General features: G+C 43.6%; 1 protein-coding gene across 3 annotated transcripts in view; it reads left to right on the plus strand.

Moving 5' to 3' along the window:
* Nucleotides 1-2: 2 nt before the first annotated feature.
* FAM120B (family with sequence similarity 120B) overlaps nucleotides 3-23,043 on the plus strand; it is a 61,187-nt gene continuing 38,146 nt past the window's right edge. Inside the window, exons 1-4 of one of the 3 annotated variants that reach the window (XM_040551875.1) lie at nucleotides 3-582; nucleotides 9,513-10,558; nucleotides 13,776-13,956; nucleotides 19,501-19,596. In XM_040551875.1, the coding sequence (XP_040407809.1) occupies nucleotides 9,539-10,558; nucleotides 13,776-13,956; nucleotides 19,501-19,596 (1,297 nt within the window). In that variant the 5' untranslated portion in view covers nucleotides 3-582; nucleotides 9,513-9,538. Of the gene's footprint in view, nucleotides 583-6,548; nucleotides 6,611-9,512; nucleotides 10,559-13,775; nucleotides 13,957-19,500; nucleotides 19,597-23,043 lie in introns of those variants that run through there. The other 2 variants (XM_040551874.1, XM_040551876.1) reach the window with 2 other exon arrangements.

The following is a 23,043-nucleotide window of genomic DNA, read 5'->3' on the forward strand; positions in this document are numbered from 1 at the left end:
GAAAAAAGTCGGCGCTCTGGAAATCCCTGCCGAGGCGGCGGCGGACGAGGCGGCGGCGCGGTAGTTCCCGGTGCGGCGCGGTGCGGGAGCGGCTCTGCGCGGCTGCGCTCGCCCTGCGCACGTCGGGGCTGGGAGGCGGCGAGCGGCAGCGGCGGCTTGCGGGTCACGTCGGAGCCTTGATTTCCCCCCCCACTTTTTTTTTTTTTATTATTATTCTTTTTTTTTTTTTTTTTTGGGCGAAAGAAGCGAAGCTCTCGTTCGTCGTCGTGGGCTTCCTTTTGTTTTTTAGAGGAATCCCGGCCAACTACAACAAGCTCGTGTCTCGACGGCGGCAGCAGCAGCAGCAGTGTCCGGGGGTGCTCCTGCGGGGGGGCAGGGGGTGCCTGCTCTGCGCCGCGGCTCGGCGGCTCTCTCCGAGGGTGAAGCGCTAAGGATCTGCCTCTCCTTGGGCGCCTGCCTCCCTTATATCCCGCCGGCCGCCTGCATGCCTAATGAGATGCAAATGAGCAGCCCCCCAATCTGGCTAGAGCTGTCACAAAGGAGCCACTTTTCCAAACCCTCCTCTCAATGGATCGCCAAATGGTCAGTGAGCTGTAAAATGTGCAACCCTCCTCCCCCTCTCCCCTCCGCGCTCACAAAACGTGCTCATTTACATTCCTGCAAATTTGGTAACCGCGAGAATCCCCCTCCTGCTCCGGGCAGAGGGCAGCACCCCCTCCGCACCGGGAGAACGAGCCCCCGGGGCCGCGGGCAGCGCCGCCGTGCCCCCCGAAAGTCGCCCGGCGACCGTGCCCCCTTCCGAGGGGCTTTAAAGGGAACGGGGGAGGCGGGCGGCAGCGAGGGAAATCCGATCCCTTTAAACTCACACCGCATTGCCCCCGGTATAAGCGGGATAATTGGGAGCGGGGGAGGGATGCGAGCGAACCCAGCCCCGGCTCGCCCTGCCCCGGCCTCCGCTCGCAGCACCCGTCCCGCCCGCACGGGCCCGGGGGGCTTCAGGGGTCCGGGGGGCCCGGCGGAGCCCGCTGCCCGCCGTCCCCGGGGGGGTCCCGGGAGCGGGGCGCTGCTGGTCCCGTCCCCACGACCACCGCTGGCGGAAAGAGCTCCCCGCTCCTGCCGGGTCCTACACCCCTGTATGATTATTATCATCATCACCAGCAACCTCTTTCCCTCTCTCTCTCTCTCTCTTTTTTTTTTTTTTTTCCTGCTTCAGCTTAGTAAAAAGTGAGTTTGGTGTGTGTCGTTCGCGTGGCTGTCATTAAGGCCGTTTGTTATTGTGTGAGGGCTGAATCAGTTAGCTCTTTGTGCTCTCAGCTGTATGGTAATGTAGACAGCACCTGCTCCCTGCACAATGCGAGGGAGAGAAAGAGCTCCCCTCGGCGCACGCTACTGCCTCTACAACAATGTCCGCACATTTTTTAAAGAAATCCCTTCCAGCACTTCCCCCCTCCGTAAAAAAAAAAAAAAAAAAAAAAAAAAAAGACTTTACACACCAACCGTCACCTTATTATTTTTTTACATATCCATCAGACACTAGAACTTTTGTTTTGACCTTAAAAACATCGAAAAGGAGTTTACTGGGGCGGTGAAAGAGGAGCAGAGATGATTACCCTTTGAGCAGCTTCTTAATGACGGATGGAAGCGGGGGATAAAAGTTTGAGGGCGACTCTGGCATGTCACTCGAAGCGAGGTTTTCCACTTTGTTAGGGCCTTCTGTTAAACACCTTCGGTAGGCGCAGGCGGATTCATTAGGATGCAAGGTGTAACTGTCTCTGTAAATGTCATTTTAATTGTAACAGATCATTTCAGCACAGATTAAGCTTGTGTGCGAAAGGAGAGGATTTGGCTACAATAACCTCACTGTAGGTATGCCGTGCTAAAAGCCTTATTATGGCGACTTTATTGGGCTGAAACGTGCATTTGCATGGCAAAATGTGACTTTCATTGAAGCAGATGTCTTGATCACAAATTATCTTACAATGCGCTAGGAAAAAAAAAAAAATCTTAAAGACTTCTTAAAGTAAAAGCACTGGGTAATACCAATTAAAAGAAAATCACTAATGAGTTCATTCAGCCCAGCTCTTCTTGACTGCTCCAGGACTGCGGCTGCCCACGTTCATCTGCGGGGCGTTTGCGACACCCACCCCAAACCTAGGCAGGTACTTTATCAAGCAGCCAGCCTCTCTACCTCCCTTAAACCCAGTCGGGGCCCAAGGAGCCCTCTGCACGCAGGTAGACGAGGAGAAGGCTCTTCCCCCTCCCCTCCCCTCCCCGCCCCCGACCCTCCAGAGAAAGCTGAAATGTGCAGGAATGTTTGCTTTTCCCCCGCACCCGCGGCCGGGCAGCGCCGTGCCGAGGCTCTGGGCAGGCAGAGGGGAAGATGCTTTCGTCCGGGGACCGGGGGCGAAACCGGGAAAGCGGCCCCCGAAGCGGGCAGGGGGCAGCGGGCAGCGGGCGGGCTCCTGGGCGCCGCGCACCCGGCAGCCCCGGCGGCACGAACCGTAAATTACTTTTGCCACCTAGCGTCAACATCTTTTCGAGTGGCTTCGCCGCTGCTTCGCGAACTTGCCTGCAGGGTTATCCCCAGGAAAGGGAGAGAGTGGGGAGGGAAAGAAAAAAAAAAAAAAAAAGAAAAAAGGAAAAGAAAAAAAAAAAAAGCAGATCGTCCCACTAAGCAAGTGGATTGGGGGGGGAACATCTCTTGAAATTTGGAGGTGACACGTCGGTGAGACGTGGTGTACCACCAGGGATCTTTTAATCAACGAGAGGTAGAAAGTTGGTCCAGTAGTATCCCCTTGCTTAAAAAAGTGGAAATAAAAAGTTACACGCGCGAGGGCTTTAACCTAGCGAAAAAAAAAAAAAAGCCCCGAAAAAAAAAAAAAAAACTTGCCCCCAAATCCTTAACAACCCCCCTTCGGTACCGGGTATTTGTTAAATTGACGTGGCACAGATTTCTCGATTACCGCTGCTGAGCGTGACTGAAAGGCGCCGTGAGAGCCGGCAGGATCCTGCCCACGGCGCTCATTCTTCTCCGGCTTAATTTATGCCACGCGATTCTGTATTGGGGAAATCAAGCAGAAAGCTCCTTTTTCTGCTTTTTTCCCCCCTCTCCCTCTCTCTTTCAGATGCCGGGCTAACGGGGAGACTGTTTAACTTAAGTGTTTCTATAGGAGGCTGTTGTAGTTTAACTCCTGCCCACCAGTAGCTGAGGCGAACAAAGGAGGGACTCGAGGTCTAACTATTCATCCATTCTCTGCACTTTAATTTTCATTGATTTTGAAGACAAGGGGAGCCCTTAGGGATTCTCGCTGAAGGGGGATGACACGCCTTTAGACGCGATCAGCCCCCTAGCCAGCCATCTGCTCCTAACCAAATGGCGCTTTTTCGCTCCCAACCGCGTGTCTCCGCATCGCGCTCCCCCCGCGATGCTGCCCGCCACCGCCGGCTCGGCCCGGCCCGGCTCGGTTTGGCCCGGCTTAGCCCGGCTCTGCCCTCGGGGAGCGGCTCCCAGCCCGGGGGTCCCGCCGCCGGCCCCCGCTCGATGCCCCCGCTCCACGGCGAGGGTTTGCAAGCCGAGAGCATCCCATCGGCCGCTATTTCCAAACAAGCCAGATTATGGGAAAAGTCACTTCCAAAGGGGGGGGTAGGGGAGGTGGGGGGGGGGGGCTGCTAATGAGGGCGAGGCGCTGAATTCACCGCCGTGCGAGCCTCCCTCGCCCGGGCCGGGGGGCTGCGGGCATATGGCGAACGGTGCGCCGCCGTACGTGTGGAGCTATGTGTAGCCGAGTGTGCATAATATTTTAATTAGCCCCCTAGCCCCTCCGGAGGCATGCGGGAGCCCCTCCGCCGCAGCCCCCCGTCAGGTGTCCCCGGGGCCGGCCGGGGAACCGGGAGCCGCGTCCCCGGCGGCCGGGGCTCGGCGCGGTGCCCGCCGTGCTGCCCGTGCCCCCACCCCTGGGGCGCTGAGTCCCTCGCCCCCGGGCCCCGATCCCCGCCTGCGGTCCCCCGGGGGCGCCGGGCCGCGCTTGCCGTGTGCGGGGAGGGGGATTACCAAGTTGCGCATGTAGGTTAGCCGAAAGTTGCAAAGGCATGTGCTGATTAGAATAAGAAAGGGCAGTCGCGTGGCTCAGCTGGCACACAGAGAGGCCAGATGATAGATAAGCAGCTCCGGGCCTTCCCTCCCTCCCCCCCCCCCCCCCCAGCCCCCTTTTTCAAATCGCAAATCATCTGCTCCAGCCCTATCCTAGCCCCTCATTTTCATGACAATGGCTGTGTGTTTACCTGTGATCCTAGGACCGGCGGGGCATTCCTTTGTCTCCCGATGAGATTACCGCAGCCAGCTGCTCTCCAACCCTTCCCCGGGCAAATCCCAAAGTGGCCCCTATATGTGTTTTTCTGATGGCACACGAGGAGAAAGCGAGCCCCCACCCCCCCCCCCCGCCGCCGCCCCCGCTCCCCTGCGCTACTTGTTTGTTTGGGTTTTCTCCCTGGCTCGTTTCCGACGCGATTTTGCTTGTGGGAAACTGCGAGGGATAAAATTGGCCACTCGTGTGTGTGCGAGAACGCTCCCGAAACGGGAGGTTGCGGTGGGCTGCACATCCCTGCTGTGGGCTGGCTGTGGGGGAGCCTCCCCCCTTCCTTGCTCCCTGCCATCCCCCAGGCCTTTGGGCTCACTCCAACCGGGGAAGACACCTTCCCCTGGGTGTCCCTAGGCTGGATGAAGGCCTGCTCACTCCCTCGACCTCCAATCTGTTGAAACGGATGAACCTTCCACCCCGTTTCTTCACCTCAGCAGCAGAAGAGGTGTGGTACTTAAGTTACCGCACTTTCCGTGCTCTGCTTGGGTACAGCTCAGCCCTACAGCTACAGAAGCGGCCTCGCTTGCCCCTTTTAACCCCAGGCTTGCGAGCTTAACCATACTAGAAACCACGATTCCTGTGCTGACCACCAACCAACCCAAAACACCCTACAACCCCAAGCACACCACCTGCCCCGTCAGGCAAGGCCAGTGTAGGCCCCTGCGGAGCTGTGGCCTGGGTTGCCTTAGTGGCAGTGTCCTTGAGCAGGGGGGACAGGCCGTGAGCTGGCTCAAATCATGCACACAGGGAAAAAAAAAGTGTTATAGCACTTCTCAGAAAAACATGTTGCACTCTGGCAATGAGATTTCGCGGGATGGCTGGAAATATTCCCCTCTGCTACCGACCTCAGTAGCAATACTTACCGTGTTCACCATTTCTCATGGGGAACCCCCCTCTTCCTTTTCCCCTGCCTTTATTTATCATCATCTTAAGTCAGAACTCCAAAGAGTAACTGCAAACTGCTACTCCAAAGAGCAGACTGCTCCTTCCCTGTGACAGTCAGCACAGCGTGCCGCTGTACTGTACCGCGTTTCATGCATGAAGGGGTTTTCTGTTCCCCTGTGGCCCGCAACCCCCAATGCACGGTGTGCACATCTTGTGTATTGTGTGCTGGCTGCAGCGCAAAACCTGCTGCTAATAAACTTTGGGGGGTGGCAGCAGTCTGATCGTATGTTTTCAGGGCTTTCCGAGCCACTTCCAATTTGCGTTGTTTCCATTTCTTTCCGCATCTCTCTGCATCTTCGTATGTGCAGGGAGGGGGCAGAAACTGCTCCGCAGAAGGTGATTACGAGGCAGAGGATGGGTATGGATGGGGCGGGCCCGTGCTTTTGGAAATGCTCTCCCCTTTTCTGAGAGCATCTGCCCGGAGACGAACAGATGTGGGCACCTGCGGTGACAGGCCACATATGCTCTGTCCTATTCACAGGCATTCAGACACGGCCACAATGGCGAGGCTTTGTGCGCGCGGAGTCACCAAATATATTAATCTGTGCTCCCCAGAGCACCACTCTGTTTAATTTTTCACCGGCAGTAACATCTGATCTCAGCCCTCCATCGGCTCCCCGGCCCCCTCCTTCCCCCCTGAAAACATGTGGAGTTATCCAGGCCCCCACCTGTTGCCTGCAGGGCGGAGGTGGGCCTGCCGCAGGGCTCCCCGCTCACCACAAAGCCAAGGAAACCCAATCTGGCCCCCCAGTTTTGCCCTCCAGGTCCCAGGGGCCGCTTTGTTGATCAAACCCTGCTGTTTTCCCCCCAGCACGGCGGTCAATAGGCTGCGCAGCCAAAAGGTGACATAAATCTTGGATGTGAAGCTTGGGGTTCTGTGTTGTTTTTTTGTTGTTGTGTTTTGTTCGTTGTTTTTTTTTTTTTTAAACTGCTTCAGTGGGTGTTTTGTTGTTTTTTATTTTTCAAACTACTTCAGCGGGTGTTTTGTTGACTTTTTTTTTTTTTTTTTAACTGCTTCACTGTGCGTGCCTCTTTCATCTCCCCCTCCCTCGTTCTGCCCGGGGTTGTTCTGGGCCACACCGAGCCCTTCAGCCCCACGGTGCCCGCACAGTGCCGGGGGACACCATGCCGCGGACGACCCCGTCCCCCCAAACCGCCACCACCCGCCGCCATTGCGCTGCCCGCGGCCCCTCCGCGGCCCCTCCGCGGCCGCCCCGCAGCTCCCCCACAACCCCTCAGCACGGCCCGGCCCGGCCGCTGCGCGCATGCGCAGCCCCGCCCGCGGGGAAGCGGAAGCGCAGGCTCGGGTCAGTGCCGGGGGTGCCGTCAGGCGGCCGTTTAACGGCCGAGGCGGGTGGGGGGGGGGGGTGCGAACGGGGCCCCGCTCGCAGCATGGCCCCGGGGGGGGGCTCGGCCCCTTGAGGCCGGGCCGCGGCGGCGAAAGGAGCGGGGGGACTTTGCCCCTTGTCCCTCCCCGGCCGGAGGGCACTCTGCGAGGGCGGTTGGGGGTGCCGGCAGCAGTGCTGCGCCTCGCTGGGAGGGGGACAATAAAATCCCTGTCGTGGTGGGGGGCGTGCTGGCGGAGTGAACTCACGGGTGTTCGGCTCGCCGGCAGTAGCAGGGGTCTCCCGTGAATCCTGGTGCTTGTGTAAACATCGGAAGGAAGGAAGACACCGCTGATTACTCGGGTGGTGGAGGGTTTTCTTCTTCTTCCTGCAGATTTTATTTTCTGAGAATAAAGAACATTTTTTAGCCTTGCAGCTGAGATCCCGTGTAAACCTGAGATCTCAGTTTCACAAAAAAATAAACATCCGGCTTTAAAACGTTCATCTGTTGCACAAAACATGCAAGTTTGCCACTCTTAGGAAACTGAAAGTTCCAACATCCAGTGCTTTAATCCTTCTTCCACCATTATTGAGGTTCTTCTCAAGGCAGTAGATCTTATCTTTTTTTTTTCTGATATTGTGGTGAAATCCACTACAGTATCAGAATATATAGAGAGCGAGTTTCACTTGACATGGAGGCTCTTAGATGAAAGAAAGAAAAACAGGATGAGTGAAAGAATATAAATTTGTTTTATTAATATTATTATGTTTTCAGCAGATGTTTGTGATAATGTTAAAATGGTAATAGCGCCCAAGATTCTTGCTTACATGCTTAGCTGTTAACTTTCTGTTGATTACGCCAAGCTGTTACTGGTCATGGAGATTTTTCTGATAATGTCAGTGTCACAGACTTGCATAAACTGTTAGGCAAGAGGAATGCTTCAGATACAAGAGTCTGAAGGTTAAAGGAAATAGCTCTTTCAATTTAATATAACATGGTACAGCCAGTAAGTTGTTTTACCACACTTCCTGCTCTAGGTGTGCAGCCACCAAGGCGGGAATTTGTACTGAATTATAAGTAACGCTTGGGCACAGCACGTTTCTGCAGCAGTAAGACCTGCAATGGCATACTGCATCTGGGTACTGAACATTTAGTCTGACTGCTCATGTTAGAGCCTGAAAGGTGAAGATCTTCACACTCGCTGCTAGATCTCCAAGGAAAGTGATAGATAATCTGTCAGTGCTCAAACCGTTTGCAATCAGAGGTGAGCTGCCCTGGAAAAGCAAATGGCTGAAGTGTTAAAGGCACCCAGGTATCACTGGAAGTAGCGCTGTTGAGAAAGCGATGCCCTACCTTGTGTACCCATGCCTTATGTTGTATGTAAATTCGTGTATTTCATATTGCATTAAAGAGGATGGTATTCAGAAACTGTATCTGAAGGGTATTAAATATTTCAAACTCCAAGGAAGAAGAACTGAAATACCTTTAAAAGTTGTCAATTCACAGTACTTTTTTGAATTCAATTTGTTTTGTATATATCAGAAGCATGTTTATTGTAATGTAACACTCCCGAGACAGTCTGTAATTGAAATGTCAGAAACCAACAGTGAGAAACAACAACAAAAAAGTACCTAATTAATTAAAGCATATTGAATGTCTTCACTGTGCAACTGAGAAAGGATTTACTTTCAAATAAAATCAAAATAAAAGCAAAACATATTTTCTGAGAATAAAGAACAAAACAAAACTTGATGAGAAGGTCAGTGTTGTCACTTCCAGTTTTCACTGGGAGGTCCTTTAAAATGGTGATGTGGTAAAGGAAATCACTGTTGTAGTAGAGGAAAGAGCACATCTAATGTCAAAGCTTTGCCAAACTAATTTGCATTGAGATTTCTAGAAATAAAAACAGAAGTCATCTGTGGTTTTAATTTTATCCCATGACTCTCTTTTTATGGAACACATATATTGGTTCATTCAGGATGCCAAATAAAGTTCTGCCACAGAATTTGGAGACTATGCTTCAATCTTTTGGTGTTTTGTAAACAAAAAATAAGACGTTCAATTTTTAATTATTTATTTTCTACTTAATATTTGCACATGTCTTTTAAAATAGATTTGTTCAAAATTGCTGTGCATGTTAGAAATCCCGTTTAATAAAATAACTTCACTATTCATGATAGTCAAATTTGTAGATTCACCAAGTATAGGTAAGCCCGTAATTCTTTAAACATGTCATGAAACTTAACTATGTCTTCAAATGCCAGCATGGTAAAATGGATTCAAAGCAAACTGACAGTGCCAATAATGTTGGGGAAGTCAGTATTGCATGCAACTGGCACCACACGGATGGAGTGCTGCCTGTAAACTGTGACGGTAGCTGAGCAATTTGAACACTCAAGGTACAGGACCAGTTTCCAAAGTTACTTAGTATTTTTTTCATCTAAATACAAGATGTCACATACTTTTAGTGTGAAAAGCAAGCCATTGAGTCCTGTGTTGCACATTGTCAGCTGAGATGGTATAAAGCTTTAAATTACATCTGTATTTGTTTTTCTAGCAATGTATACGTTTTAACACTTCATCTGAAATGTTTAAAGTCATGCAGATGAAAACATTTTGATTATTACAGTTTTCACTGATACAAAAAATGGAGATGGAAGGCAAAGCAAATAGGCTTTATGTCCAGTTTGTTGCTGGGATGAAAACTGGGTCAGATAGTTTAAAGGCCAGGATTAATAAAAGAAAAAAAAAAGGTATTAGCAAAAGCAGAGAAATAGCTGTTCAGTTTCTAAATGTTCTTTTTCGTTTGTTTAACAAACTAGCATTTTATTATATTTCTTAGTGCTGCATTTTGGAATTCTGTTTTTATTTTTCTTCTTTCAGGCTGCTTTGAGTTTCAGAGATCAACCATGGGCATTAAAGGCTTGCAGGGATTTGTGACAAGAGTTTGTCCTGACGCCTGCAGAACAGTAGATCTGAAAGAGGTGGCGGAAAAGCATCGCATCGATCATCCAGATATCCCGCCTGTTATCGTAGTAGATGCCATGAGTTGTGTTAGGCACTGGTACACGCCAGAATCCTGGGTGTGTGGTGGCCAGTGGCGGGAGTACCTTGCCAATTTAGAGGCTTTTATTAAAGCTTTTACAGCAGCTGGTATCACACTGGTGTTTTACTTCGATGGAGTGGTAGAAGAGAAGAAGAGAGATGAGTGGATCAAACGGAGGCGGCAGAATTACAAGGAAATAGCTGCACTGTTTCAGTTTGTCAAGACTCACAGGAAACAACCGGGGAGAGGAATGTTCGTTCTTCCCTCAGCGTTGCCTACTTTTACACGGTATGCCCTGAAGTCACTCGGTCAAAAAACAGTGTGCACGTTGCAGGAGGCAGACTTTGAGGTGGCTGCGTATGGTTTGCAACATAACTGCATAGGAATTCTTGGGCAAGACAGTGACTACCTCATCTATAATACGTCTCCCTATTTTTCCATTGAGAAGCTCTGCTTGGACAAACTGGTCACTGTTATGTACTGCAGAGAAGCTCTTTGCCGTGCGTTGGGTCTTAGTATGACACACCTCCCTCTCTTTGCTTGCTTGCTTGGCAATGATGTTGTTCCAGAAAGCTTGTTGGAAGGCTTTTGGAGTAAATGTTTAGCCACCTGTCCACCCAAGAATAAGAGCTACAACAGAAGAACAAACGTACTTCTGGCTGTAGCAAACTACATCTCGAGAGTTCCATGCTCGTACAGCAGCCTGAAACACTTGGAAGAGATGCTGCCTTTGGGATCAGACAAGACATTACTTCTCAAAGGAATGGAGTCCTATCTTTTGCCTGGGCAGCAGTCTCCATGGATTCCTCCCAGTGCGGGACATCTCAAAACGTTCTCAGATGTAGGAGAAACAGCCATGTGTCAAGATAAGGAAATCTTTCAGGTACCTTGTCTTCTAAAGCTCAGTGGTCTGTTTATTGTCATGACTACTTAGTGAAAGTTGGTAATGAGTTCATTAAATTTGCTTGAACAAAATATTTTGTTTGTTAAGAGCAGCTATGATTAGGAGTATTATATGCATCATGCTAAGGGCAGATGCAGCACATCTTAATTAACAGTGGTTCCTCTCTTTTTGAAGTGTCAGGTCAAATAACAGGGAGCAGCATGTTTCTGGGCTGGTAGCTGGGCACAGGGATGTGCTTTCCTTGTATTGCACGATGGAATAACTTGATTTTTGCTTTGAGAGCCCACAAGTCAGATGCAGCTGGTTAGTGGTCTGCTGGGCTATGCCTGGCACGTGCAGTCAAGGTACCAAAGGGGAGCTGTGCTAAGAACACAGGAGTTAAAACTGCTGTTGTGGAGGAGACAGAAAAGCTTCCAATAAATCTATATTTCAAGCTTTTAGGACCACATTAATTATCATTCAGATGCACTGCCCTTAATGAACCAAAAGCAGTGGCCTGTTAATCCTTAAAGGGCAGGGCTGCACTAAGAGGTTTAACGTATGGCTTCCTACGGGGGCAGAGATGCACTGGCAATGGGGTGAGAAGCCGTACAGATTGGCTCGCTCTAGCAGATTGGATGTGTTATCTCAGGTAGCCTGCCTGGCTAATAGAAAACTCCTCTGCCAAGACATGGGCTAATCTTTATACCTATTGAGCTGCCTTGCATCGGAGTTCATAGAACAGCAGTAAGCCTAGAACACAACTCTGCAAATTCATAGCAATTCAGAGAATATATTGAGGTTTAATTGAAAAAAAAAAAAAAGGCTACAGGAGGTAGTGGCTTTTGTACCCTGTATTAGTCATCTACTAACTCCCTATTTTGTCTGTCTCTTACTTATCTTGCAACTTTGCTTTGAGACTATTTTTGTTTCCTCATTATATTACTCTAATTATATAATTTACATTTTCCTTTTCAAGAAGACTCTGAAACATTTAAAAGCTAAATTAAAACCTATGCAATGATCATTTCAGCTAAACTGCAGATGTCTTTGGGTTTGATGTTAACCACATGTAGATACAATACATGTAATTTTTGACTGTACTAGTTAAATAGAGGACATCATTAGAAAAACAATAACACTACATCCTAATGAAGTGTTGAAAAATACTGTTTATGCTTGAAGTGCAAGGAAAAATTAGGCAGAATGTAATTATCTAGGTGGGATTACAGCCAGGGCAATAGTATTAATATCCTTACTTCTTAAGAGAATGTACTGTGTGGTCTTTATGACAAGTGGTCATTATTTCTCGGTTTAATCTTTCATTTATAGTGTTGCAGTTCTCTAGCATCATGCTGAGCTACTGCTGTACAGAAATAATAATGTTTAGAAGCTCCATTGAAGAATGCCTCACTCTTACTGCATAAATCCCACGTTAAGCTTGTACCTGAGCCAAGGAAATTACAGTCAAAGTTGAAGACATGTTGTCTTCTGCTTTTCTGTTACAGGTGTTTAAATATTTATATATGTTATGTGTGTGCTTTGTTTCATATTTTGAAATCCACAATGTAATTCTACTTGACTTGCACATTATCTAAACTGCGCACAAATGGCATACACAGCTCAGTTCCAACCTTAAGGACATAGCCTCATGTTCCTGGTTCCCTCAGGGAAGAAGAACATACCTTTCTAGCTGTCTGCATGTGTAAATTAGAAATATTTTTCAAGATACAGCATCGAAAACAACTTTACTATTGAAATCAGCTTTTTTTTTTTCCAGTACATTAGGATATGTATGCTATTTGCAAATGATAAGAAACTAGCATTTTCAAATGATCTCGTAGTTGTGAAGGTTTGTCTGAAATAGTTCCGTGGTGCTTTATTCAAATCATGCTCAGAAAACTTTTTTGGTTTTGTTTTATACAAGAGTGGATTTGGGAGATTACATTCTTTCAGTACATCAGCAATACTGAAGAATTTCTTCCTGGGTAACCAGTAATTTATTGCTGTAAGAAAATGCTCTGTTGACTGGCCATTTATATAGAAGCCTGTCATTCATTGTATGCTCATGTGAGCAGTTATTTGGGAAGTATGACCTTTCCATAGAATTAGTTTTGATCAGTAATGGCCAGTGTTTGACTGCAGCTTTGAACTCCTGAGTCCCTAGGGTTGTAGGTACCAGGATCCTGCAGAGATGATGAGTTTCTCTGGCCAGAGGTCTGGTAATTCCCTGCGAAAAAGACTGAGGTAGCTGTGTAGATGGCACAACCCAAATAATACGGATAGCGCGACACATGCAGGGAATGCCAAGCAGAGAAACTTCTGTGCCTGTGCACCATAAAGCATGGGTCCAGGAGAATTAGACCCCTGTAGTTTGGGTTTGAGGTTTGGAAGTAGAAAGTATGGCTGGCTCTGCACTTGGCCAATCCAGGTTAGTTAAGAGTAGGGTACCTAAGAGCAGCTTTGTTTGTAAGATGGTCCAGACCAGCTGTCCCCGTAGGTACCCTGGCTGCCTGTATTCATTTGATGTGCCTGCATCCGGTGGGTGGCAAGCCTGCAGCCTGATGCTGTGATTCTGCTTTTCAGCAAGGCTGGAGACCTTGTTTCCTCACTGGAGTAGACTGTATTTCTTTCCTTGAGAGAAAAAGCTATCACAAAGTAAAAGTGTGGTGAAGTTTCAGTATTCTAATTTCACCACTATGTAAAGTACACAAATCCAACTACTCTCAGGAAAGAAAAGGGACTGTCTTGTATAGCTTGTCTTACAATGAAATGAAAAGTTTGGGTTTTGTCATGCCTTCACTCAAGTGTTGTACTTTTTTTTTTTTTTTTTTGAAGTGTATATACACTTTTTAGAAAGGGAAGAACTCTTGAAGAAGAGTGGCTAATGGAGGACAGCTCATTTTTTTATGTCTGAATTCAGAACTCATTCTAAGCATGATTACTCTCTAAAAAGGTGTTGTGAAAAAAAAACGCTCAAGATTTAAGAATTCAAGGAGTGATTAAGAGAAAGGCAATGATGGGTTTCCTGGGAATTCCTATTTATAAAAAGATAGGTGTCTGAAAACATAGTATACTCCTGTTTTTTTGAAAAAGTGCTTGTTCCTTTCCTGACCACTCTGTCCACTTGTACCGATTCCTCTAACAATGGATATGTTTTATTACTTTTTGATCATTCTTAATTTTGGAGATAACGCCTTCTTCTTTCTTTGAACAGTTAGCTAAGGAACAACACATCCAATCTGAAAATTACGTAATCTTCAATATCCTGAGTAATGGAGTGATTGAGTGCAGCAACTCTTTGGAAGATGATCGCGATACAGAGATTCCTGGACAGGCACTCATCTTTCGCCCTGCTCGTCAGCATGTTTATTCTGTGTTGTTGGAATCTGGAAAAGGTATGGGTTAGCCTACTTACACCATTATTCAAGTGTACTTTGAATTCTGAAATATGAAATCTTGAACTTGTTGTTTCAGTAGCTACTTCTGCATGGCATTTAGGATAAAAACTGTGGGCAACTGAGATGTAGTTTGTAAGGAATCAAAAGAAAACTTGACAATGAAATTGTAGTTTTTCTACATGCTGTTAATTTTCAGTACTTTTCAAGAGATTTTAAAAAATATATTTTTTTGTTGATAAATGGGAAGTTGTAAAAGTTGTTAATCATCAAAAGATTGAGCAAAACTAAGACATTTAGAATATTTTAAGAGTTTGAGAGGATATAAAGCCTTGTTTTGTTTTACTAAGTATCTCCCGATGAATTAATGTCAGCTGTAATACACTTCTACAAAACAGTTACCGTTTTACCTTCTGTTGATTTTAAGTCTATGATTTTAAGAACATCTGATAGGCAAATGCAGTTATGGCAGTAATACACAAGCAGTCATGCCAGTGATTATTAATTCTTTCATCAAGGTGGAAGAAAGTAAGATTTCTTTATCCAGTTGTATAAACAGATACTGCAGTAGGTATGTTATCTGTGCTTCTATTCTACTTTAAGACAAAATTTTTATGTGCATCCTTGTACAAATTTTACACTATTAAGAGTCATTACTTAAATGTTATCTTTAGCTGTGGTGGCTTTTATTTCATGCTCCCAGTGGCTTTTAGGCAGTGACTTGAAAAAATGCACTTTTATTCTTTTTAATATGCTGTTTTCTCTTTGTTAATCACTTTACATTTGTATTGATGAAAGTGCCCCACAATCAACTTAATATTTAAACCATGTGCTTAGAAAGGCCATATAAATGAAGTACCTGACTTCCTTCACCAACTAGAAATTGAAGTCATACCATAATAGGAAAAAATAAGAAAAACTGAGTAAGAGTTTACATAGTCCTTTAGAGAGAATAACAAAAAGCTCAGCAGTAGTCATGCACATCTGTCATCTTTCATTTTTCAGCCTATTGCCTCTAAATTTTGTAGACAATTATAACTTCATTGGGTTTTGTTTGTTCCTCTGCGCAGCAGGATATTCACTGATGTTTTCAGAAACACCCAGTACCAAAACTTCTAATTAACAATTGTTGCTGCAGGATGGCAGGGTAGTAGGCAGATTTGCATTTGTGTTAGTGTTTGTAGTGGTCAGATGAAGAAGATTAGAATTGAAATATAGAAACATTAATTTAGAATTGTAATGAAAATGAAATTTGAAAGAGGTCTTCTTTTAAGAAAGCGATTTTAGAATAGAACCATGGATAACATGTTTTACTTGCTGTCAGTTCATGCTTCAAATTCCAGAAACAGTTTTGTAAAGTAAATCATGCTGAACACCCCCAATCCTTAACCTTTCCAAAAAGGTAGGTAGAGCTTGTCTGCATGGCTACTGTAATAAATCTGCATTTTTATTGCTTGTATCTACCTCTGTCTGCATTAACTGTGTCACTTCCTAGTCGTTCATGGTTTGGTTGGTTGGTATTTACTCCAGTGTATAGTTGCTTTCAGGTCAAGAGTGTAGACCATTAATCAGATTCTGTATGGAAATTTGTAAGTGAATGTCAGCATTATTTTTTAATGAATTTCCTTGTAGAGCTACAAGGCAATAGTGTTCTCTACAAAGTAAGTAGAATCTTTTACGAGTTTCACTCGGATAAAGTCTGACTTTTTTGTAGTTCAGTGAGGGGTAGGAAGGGGAGGTGTAAACAACACTGTATGTAGATTGTCATATAATGTAGAATTACTTTAGATTAGCATTAAAAAGAAGAGCTTACTGGAAGGAGGCAACCAATTAAATTAGGCTGGAGCCTGCTGCTGTAGAGAAACAATTGCCAGTGTAGCTCTTGTAAAATCAAGTCGGCTAACTACACAATGTTCCAGTGTGCAGTGGAGACGTATGTATACCCACTTTTATTCCTTAAGATCCCTCAATTATAAGATTCCTGGTTTGGATATGACCTCTTTGCAGTTTGCAAATCTTCTTATTTAGTGTTAAATAAGGATAACAAAACAGCCAACACTTTGTAAAAGCGGCAATTGCTGTTTTAGTTAAGAACATATTAAAAATAATGTAAACTGCTCCATCAACCCTGAAACAAGAACCTCTTACGTTTTGTTTATTTAGGTTAAGATTTTTAGGTGCCTAAGATACCCAAGAGTCAATAGGAGCTGGATGTCATCATATCCTTTGAAATCACCTGCATAGACCATGCCACTTTGCCAGCATTTATTTTGCTGCCACTGCCAGTGTAATTTTCTTGCACAGCCATTGCTTTCAGTCCCTGTGCAACCTCTCAGCTGTGCCGGTGCAGCTCTTTGTGCAGCTACATGGTGACAAACTGAAAATAGCTCATTTTTCTCTTCCCTGACTTTCTTGCAGTCAGGTAACTAACCTGGTTCTGTTTCCCTATCTGACTCTGTGTAGTCACAAACAGTTGTGGTAAAACAACCTGAGGGAATAGCAGGGAGTGGGAATCAGCAAATCAATGGTCACCGGAAAAAGTTAACAAGACTGCTGAAAGAACTGCTCGTGAAGCTGTCACTTCGGCTGTAGTTTGATGTATGGTAAGCAAGTGCATACATTTACTTACCAAAGTATTACTAGAATAAGAGCCTTATTTTCACCCCACCAAAAAAAAAAAAAAAAAAAAGGAAGGAGGATGATCTTGATCGTACAGCACTTGTTGCTTGTGTTTATTAAAAATATAATTAATATTACCAGAGCTTCTTCTGAGCACTAGGTGGAATATTGCTTTATAGTGATACATAAGTTGTCAACTTTCAACATTGTTCCTAGAACAACTGTACTGTTAGAAAAAATCGAGGAGGAGGGAAAAATAACAGTATATAGTGCAGCCTGATATACCAGCCAAGCTCTTTCTTTTGTACACAAAGAGTTCGGAACAAAGCCGACGGGTTTTGGCACTAGCTCAGTCCATGGAAATACCTGCACCAGTTGCAAGGTTATGTAATTCGGCCTAAACACGTGGCCAGCTCCTGGAAGTCCTGGCATCACTCCCAGTTCTAAGATTAGCAGCCCAGGCTGACCATGCCTTTGACACTGTCAAAAACAGGCCATTAGTATAATTTTTGCCAGTTATCACAAGTGACTGCTCAGTAGAGTTGGCGGTGGTGCAGGTGTAGAGGAGCACACCGTTTCCAGCAGTCTCTTAGTTCAATGTTTTGCACATAGCTGAAATTTTCCTTAAGCTACTAGGCAGTACTTTCACAGGTTATACAGGGTCTATTTAAGCAAAGGAAATCATGTTTTTGAATTTCAGTGCTGATAATCTATATGTGTATCGTGGGGGAAAAAATGTTTCAAAAATTAGACTACTTTTTTCCCCAGAGATAATTCCATGCCAGAAGACTTGGCATTTAGTAATCACCTTTCAATTCAGTTCTTGCTAGGTTAATGTGCTGTGAATTTGCAGGACCTTCTGCAATATATTGTGTTCTCAAGTATGTCCCCTCTCGTTTGTTGTTCTACCCAAATACCATGTACTTTTTTTTTTACTCAACTTTGTGTCTCCCGTAGCTATTGGTTTATTGCTTGGCCATCCAGTGCATTCAGACAGAACAGGTAACTTGACTTTCCTGCCTTTCTTTCAGTTGGTGCCCTAATAGGATCTGTCAGCTGAGTCACCAGTTTCATGCAATGTTTTGCTGTTTCATACAGTTGAAATCTTTTGTGCTGTTTCAGAGTTAGTTGAAAAAATCAGTGGGTCCATCAATTAGTTAAAAGACAGACATCCTAATTATATAAGCCTTGCTTCCTTAAGAAACCAGGCTAAAATTTAGGAGGTTGAATGGATTGGATAAAGCAGAGTCATTTACGTAATGGCTTCAAACAGTGCTAAAACATGAAAATGCTTTCTGAAAGTGACTTTGGGATATTAAATTGGAAGGTTTTCTTAACGGAAAAACATTATCATAGGCAATGATTTATAATCAAGATTTGAGACTCTTCAGCTCTTGGAATGTGCAGTTGAATGTGTTGGTTTTTTTTCCCCCAGCCTAGGCATTTTTCATTTTATTCTTCACATCAACAGTTTTCAAACAACAAAGCATGGTAAGCACAGGTGTAGTGCTGTCCCTTGCAGTCCAGTTGCTGACTCTTCAGTCCTTCACCTTCATTGGGAGTTTGTGCTGCAGGTCCATGCTTAAGGAAGGTAGAAGAAGCAGGGCAGTAAAACAGATTTTGTCAAGTTCTTTTCCCCTCCTCTTATTCCTGAGTCTAGCACCCCATCTGAGGTTTATTCTTCCCCTGCACCATGACATGCTATTGCTCATTCATGCCAGCAGTCATTTTCTGCACTGAACTGTGGACAAGGTCAGGAAACTAATGTGACCAAAGTTTTTGAGATGGGGGAGACAAGAGGAGGAGAGTGTTGGAGAGTTGGTTGTTGTTTGTGTGTCTTTGATGTTTTATGCTAGGTAAAGATTTTTTGGGGGTTCACATTGTGGCATAAGAAATCTATGTGAATCAAAATGCACAGTGATGGGAATTAATGACAAAAGGCAGGGATTTGTTGTTAGTACCACTGAAACCCCCTGTATCTCAAAAACACTGAGTGAGAGCTGGAAGGATTTATAGATGCAATTCTGTGAATCTGGAAACTGACCTTGGTTAGGTCAGCTTTGTACAACAGAAATCAGAACTGGTAACTGACTGTCCTGTCTTCCTCCCCCCAACACCCTTACGGCAGACATGTTCTGAGTGATGCAGAGAAGTAAGGTACCACCTTCCCTTTGATTTTAATGTGAGCTCAGCTTCAAAGCCAGTATGGGGTGGGGAGCATGTGGCTCAAGTAATGAAACTTTTAAGTTAAGAGACGCCTTAATCTTTACATTGGGCAAGGCTGAGGTTGGGGTTTGGAGGGCTAGGAAGCCACTTGAGCTATTAGGCATAAACAATCCCTTTATACCGGATAAAAGATCTGGAACGATGGTCTCTAAAAGCTCTGCATCTGACTGGGGTGACTCCATTGCTGTCAGCTTTCAAATAGATAGCCATCAAGGCTTCCTGTAAAGACTTTGTTGTAAATCCTGATACAGGAATTATCAGGGCAAACTGGCAGGAGGACCATATTAAGGATTGTCTGCGTTTGTGGCCCCGAGAGGCTGAGGTAGTTCATGCAGGTCCCTAAACTACACCAGATGCCTCCATCCTGCCTGAACTGCCTTGGAATGGGAGGGCCTAAAGTTGGCTGAAAGATGTTTTCGAATGCTTTCCACAGACTTTTGTACTTATATTTTTGGCTGTGGTTCCCAACTCCAAACTCATGTTTATGGTACATAATTCAAACTCTCTTCACTTTTTCTGATGATTTGTCATAAGGATACTAAAACTAATCTTTTGTGTTTTAATTTCAAAGAAGTAGAGCAAACAAGTCGTTGTGAAGTACTTCCTTTTACTTAGAACCCTGACCACCACTGCTTCCAACTTTTACGCAAGTATCAATGCTTGCACTGGACTTACTCACCCAATTCTGTCTTTGTTTAGGTGGAGCCTGTCCTTCTGTGAAAGAGTGGTTTGTCTATTTTGGAAATCCTCTGCAGCAGCCAGAGGTGATACAACCTGTGCAGCCTCCTCTTCCAGGTAGAATAAAAATGTGTTTAAATCTGAAATAATGACATCACTAAAATCAGGTTGGAAAATATATCATCAGATATTTGATATGGTATCCAAAATGATTGTGGAGAACAAGGAGCTAAATTAGAAATGCTACATGCCTGTAATTGCTTTTAATTGCCCTATGTAATTATACTAGGATTCCGCTTTGAGCTACATTTTATTACTGTGTCTTGTTAAACCCGGTGCTAATTCAAACATCCATTCGAAAATGCAAACAATTCCTTAAAGGTTCTAAATGCTGCTCTGAGGCCAGTGTAAGTGGTGTGTAGGGCTGTATTAAAATTCTCCTATTGAGCTGTTTGAGAGAATGTGTTAATGAGATTGGTGGAGAATATAAAAAAGGATCATTTTAGATCACTTGAGACAACCCAGAAGAGAGAATCCAGTTTCAAATTAAAAAAAAAAATGTAGTTATCTGTTATCAGTTACTTGTTTTTGTGTAGTGTCTTTTACTGCCTTAAGCATCAAGTGTTTTGTGTGTTCACATTTTCTTTCCTTTGGTAAAGTACGGATTCTTAAACACTCTTTGTGAAATCAGTATTATTAAGAATGTATTTATGAGGAAGTACACTGTAGTTAAAAGATTGGGCTTGGTGTATGTCACTTATCCTGTTATCACTAAATGGTTTGATGCTGTTCAATTTAGCATAGGAAATAAATAGTAGTGTATTATTTTTGTTATTTCAGAAGGAAAATTGTTGTAATTTTTAATTTGACAATGCTATTGGACTTGTAACCCCTCTACCTTTATTCTCACAGCTGTATCCCTCTCTATTCAACCACTAGCATGTGGATCAGAAGCTGGAAGTTTTTTAATTTTTATATGAAATATATTAGTTCCATTGATATATCAGTGATACCTTGTTGAGGAAAATGCCTTCACTTCTTTGTAGTGAACATAAACATCAAGCTGGAGCATGCTCTTTTTTTTTTTCTTTTTTTCCCCTTTTTTTTTTTTGGGGGGGGGGGGGGCTTTAGAAGCTACCTGTTTGTAATTTTCTGTGGTTACAATAAATTGTCTCAAGGTATCCTAAGATGGTATGTTTATCTTCGTGATTAAAAGTCGTAATATTTAATAAGAGTCTTCAAATTCAAGTATGAAGGAAAAACAGCTGATCTTAGATAGCAGCCTTTTCAAAATCCTTTTGAAAGGAACTGTTTGGAAAGAATTGAGTTATATAAACAAAGTACAAACAAACCTGCATTTGATATACAGTAGTTTCACTGTCCAGTAGCCCTGATATGCTATTAGAAGAGTGATTATCTAATTGACTTGATGATAGCATGAAATTGCTGTGAAATTTTCCAAATGGATATGAATATGCAGGGTAAAAGTTGATTTGTCTGTTCTGTAGAACTGTTTTATTTCAGCATGTAATGGTCTGGGAGCATGCATTTTTAAAAACAAACAAAAACTCAACAAAGTATAAATGATACCTATGTCGTTACATTTCTGTTTGCATGGCAGATATACTGTATTTATTGTTGTGAAATTTTCTTTCCCAGATAGTATAGTACCTTCCTCCTTTCTTGGAGAGGTATGTGCTCTGTTTCTACTGCCCTGCAACATACTACACACAGAATCCACCTTCATGTTGACAGTAAATAGGATTTCAAATTACTTTGTTTGTGTGCAGCAAATGCATATCAGGAGTTTGTAAAAACAGCATCTTCAGAGACATAATCTTTACTAAATCAGTAATGAAGGACTGTTCTAGCAGACTATTAAAAAAGGGGAGGAGGACTTCTGGTGTTTATTTTTAGTGCTCTGTTGTCATTCCTTCAGCGAACAAATATTTTTCTAAAATTTTTGCAGTCCATATTTGTATGCCTTACATTCGCTCATGCATCTTTTATTTTCCACAGCATGACTTTCTAATTCACCAAATAAGGTTCTCAACAGCGCATCACATTTTTCAGACAGGGATTGTATTTAGAGCTCACTTAAAAAAGTTGCTAAAGGAAGTTGGAGTTCAAAGCTGTCAATCAAGATCAGGTTACTAAAAAAAAAAAAAAAAGAAAGAAACCTTAATAGGAACTATTCGAAAAATTACAGGTGCAGTCAAACTGGGAAAGTTCTTTGTTTTATATTTTTGGGAAAAAACAATAGCCTCATCATCGCAAGTACTTCAGTAGTTCATTGTTTAGTAATATGCTGAGAATATATGTGAATTCTTGACTCTGTCGTGTTTGATTTAGATTAAAAAGTCTGAACAAATATTATTTGATATTAATTTTGAACTATAATGTATATCACTAAATATAAATTTCACGTTGGTCTTAAAAAAAAATCCCACTGATAAATGGATTTTTTTTGTGTATAAAACAGCAGAACTGTCTTGCATCTAAAAGGCTTGCAGGTAATGTATCAAATATAAGGGTTTTTAATGAAACATTGAATCCTTAAGACTTTAAGGTGGCAGTTTAAAATACATTTAAAGTACAGGGTTTATTATGTGTGTGTATTTTTCTTGAGAGAGAATCTGCTGAATTGTCATCTGCGCTTGCTCATGTTCTCTATCTCCCTTCTGGAATGTTTCCTTTCATTTGAATGAATGTGGTTGTGATGTTTCCCACACATTGACAAAGCACTACTTAAATTGATAAAATAAAAACAAAATTTATCTCTGAGAAATGAATTTTGTTAGAAGGTCTGTGATCTAAGAAATTACTGTTTAACATCCATATGTTGTGAAGGTAGCCAATCTATTTGATGTGTGTGCAGTTTGTTATGGAACAGGAGATTTAAAAATCTTTACTGGGAAAGTACGAATTCTGCATTCCATTTTATTTCTGAAAACATGTAGGATATTTTAGCTGGTTGTGCGTGCAGACTACTTTATACTTCAGGAGTTTGGATATACTTTCAGTCTTCTAATCATTACATCTTAAAGGAATATGTCATGAGTATGCTCAAGTTCAAATTACTGTCTTCTGAATGCTTCTTTAATGGTCAGATTTAATTTGCATTTGGATTTAAGGCATCTTTAGAATTGGCCAAGGTTGTTCACAAGTTAATGATGAGCATTCCTGTTGAGCATTATAACATTTTTATAAACCGATCTTTGTTGCTTAGTATTTGCATGAGCATGTAAAACAAAGAAATGTTAAAGTTCTATTACTGGTGTTATAAAATGAAATTTCAATAGTTATTACTTCAAACAGTAAATGAACAGTAAATAATATACATTTATATCTATATACAGAATGATGACATGACATAAGTCGGTATGAATGTGAGGGTCACCTTCGTATAAGCCCGAAGTTCAATGATGTCATATTGGTAATGCATTCCACAACTTTCACATGCATTCCATATTTGTAAATCAGTTATTGAAGTTAAAACAAATGAAATAAATATTTGTCTTCCCTTTAAGTGCTCTTATTTTTCACAATGCTTCCTATATGACA

This window comes from Cygnus olor, chromosome 3, assembly GCF_009769625.2.
Source record: "Cygnus olor isolate bCygOlo1 chromosome 3, bCygOlo1.pri.v2, whole genome shotgun sequence".
Classification (NCBI taxonomy): Eukaryota; Metazoa; Chordata; class Aves; order Anseriformes; family Anatidae; genus Cygnus; species Cygnus olor.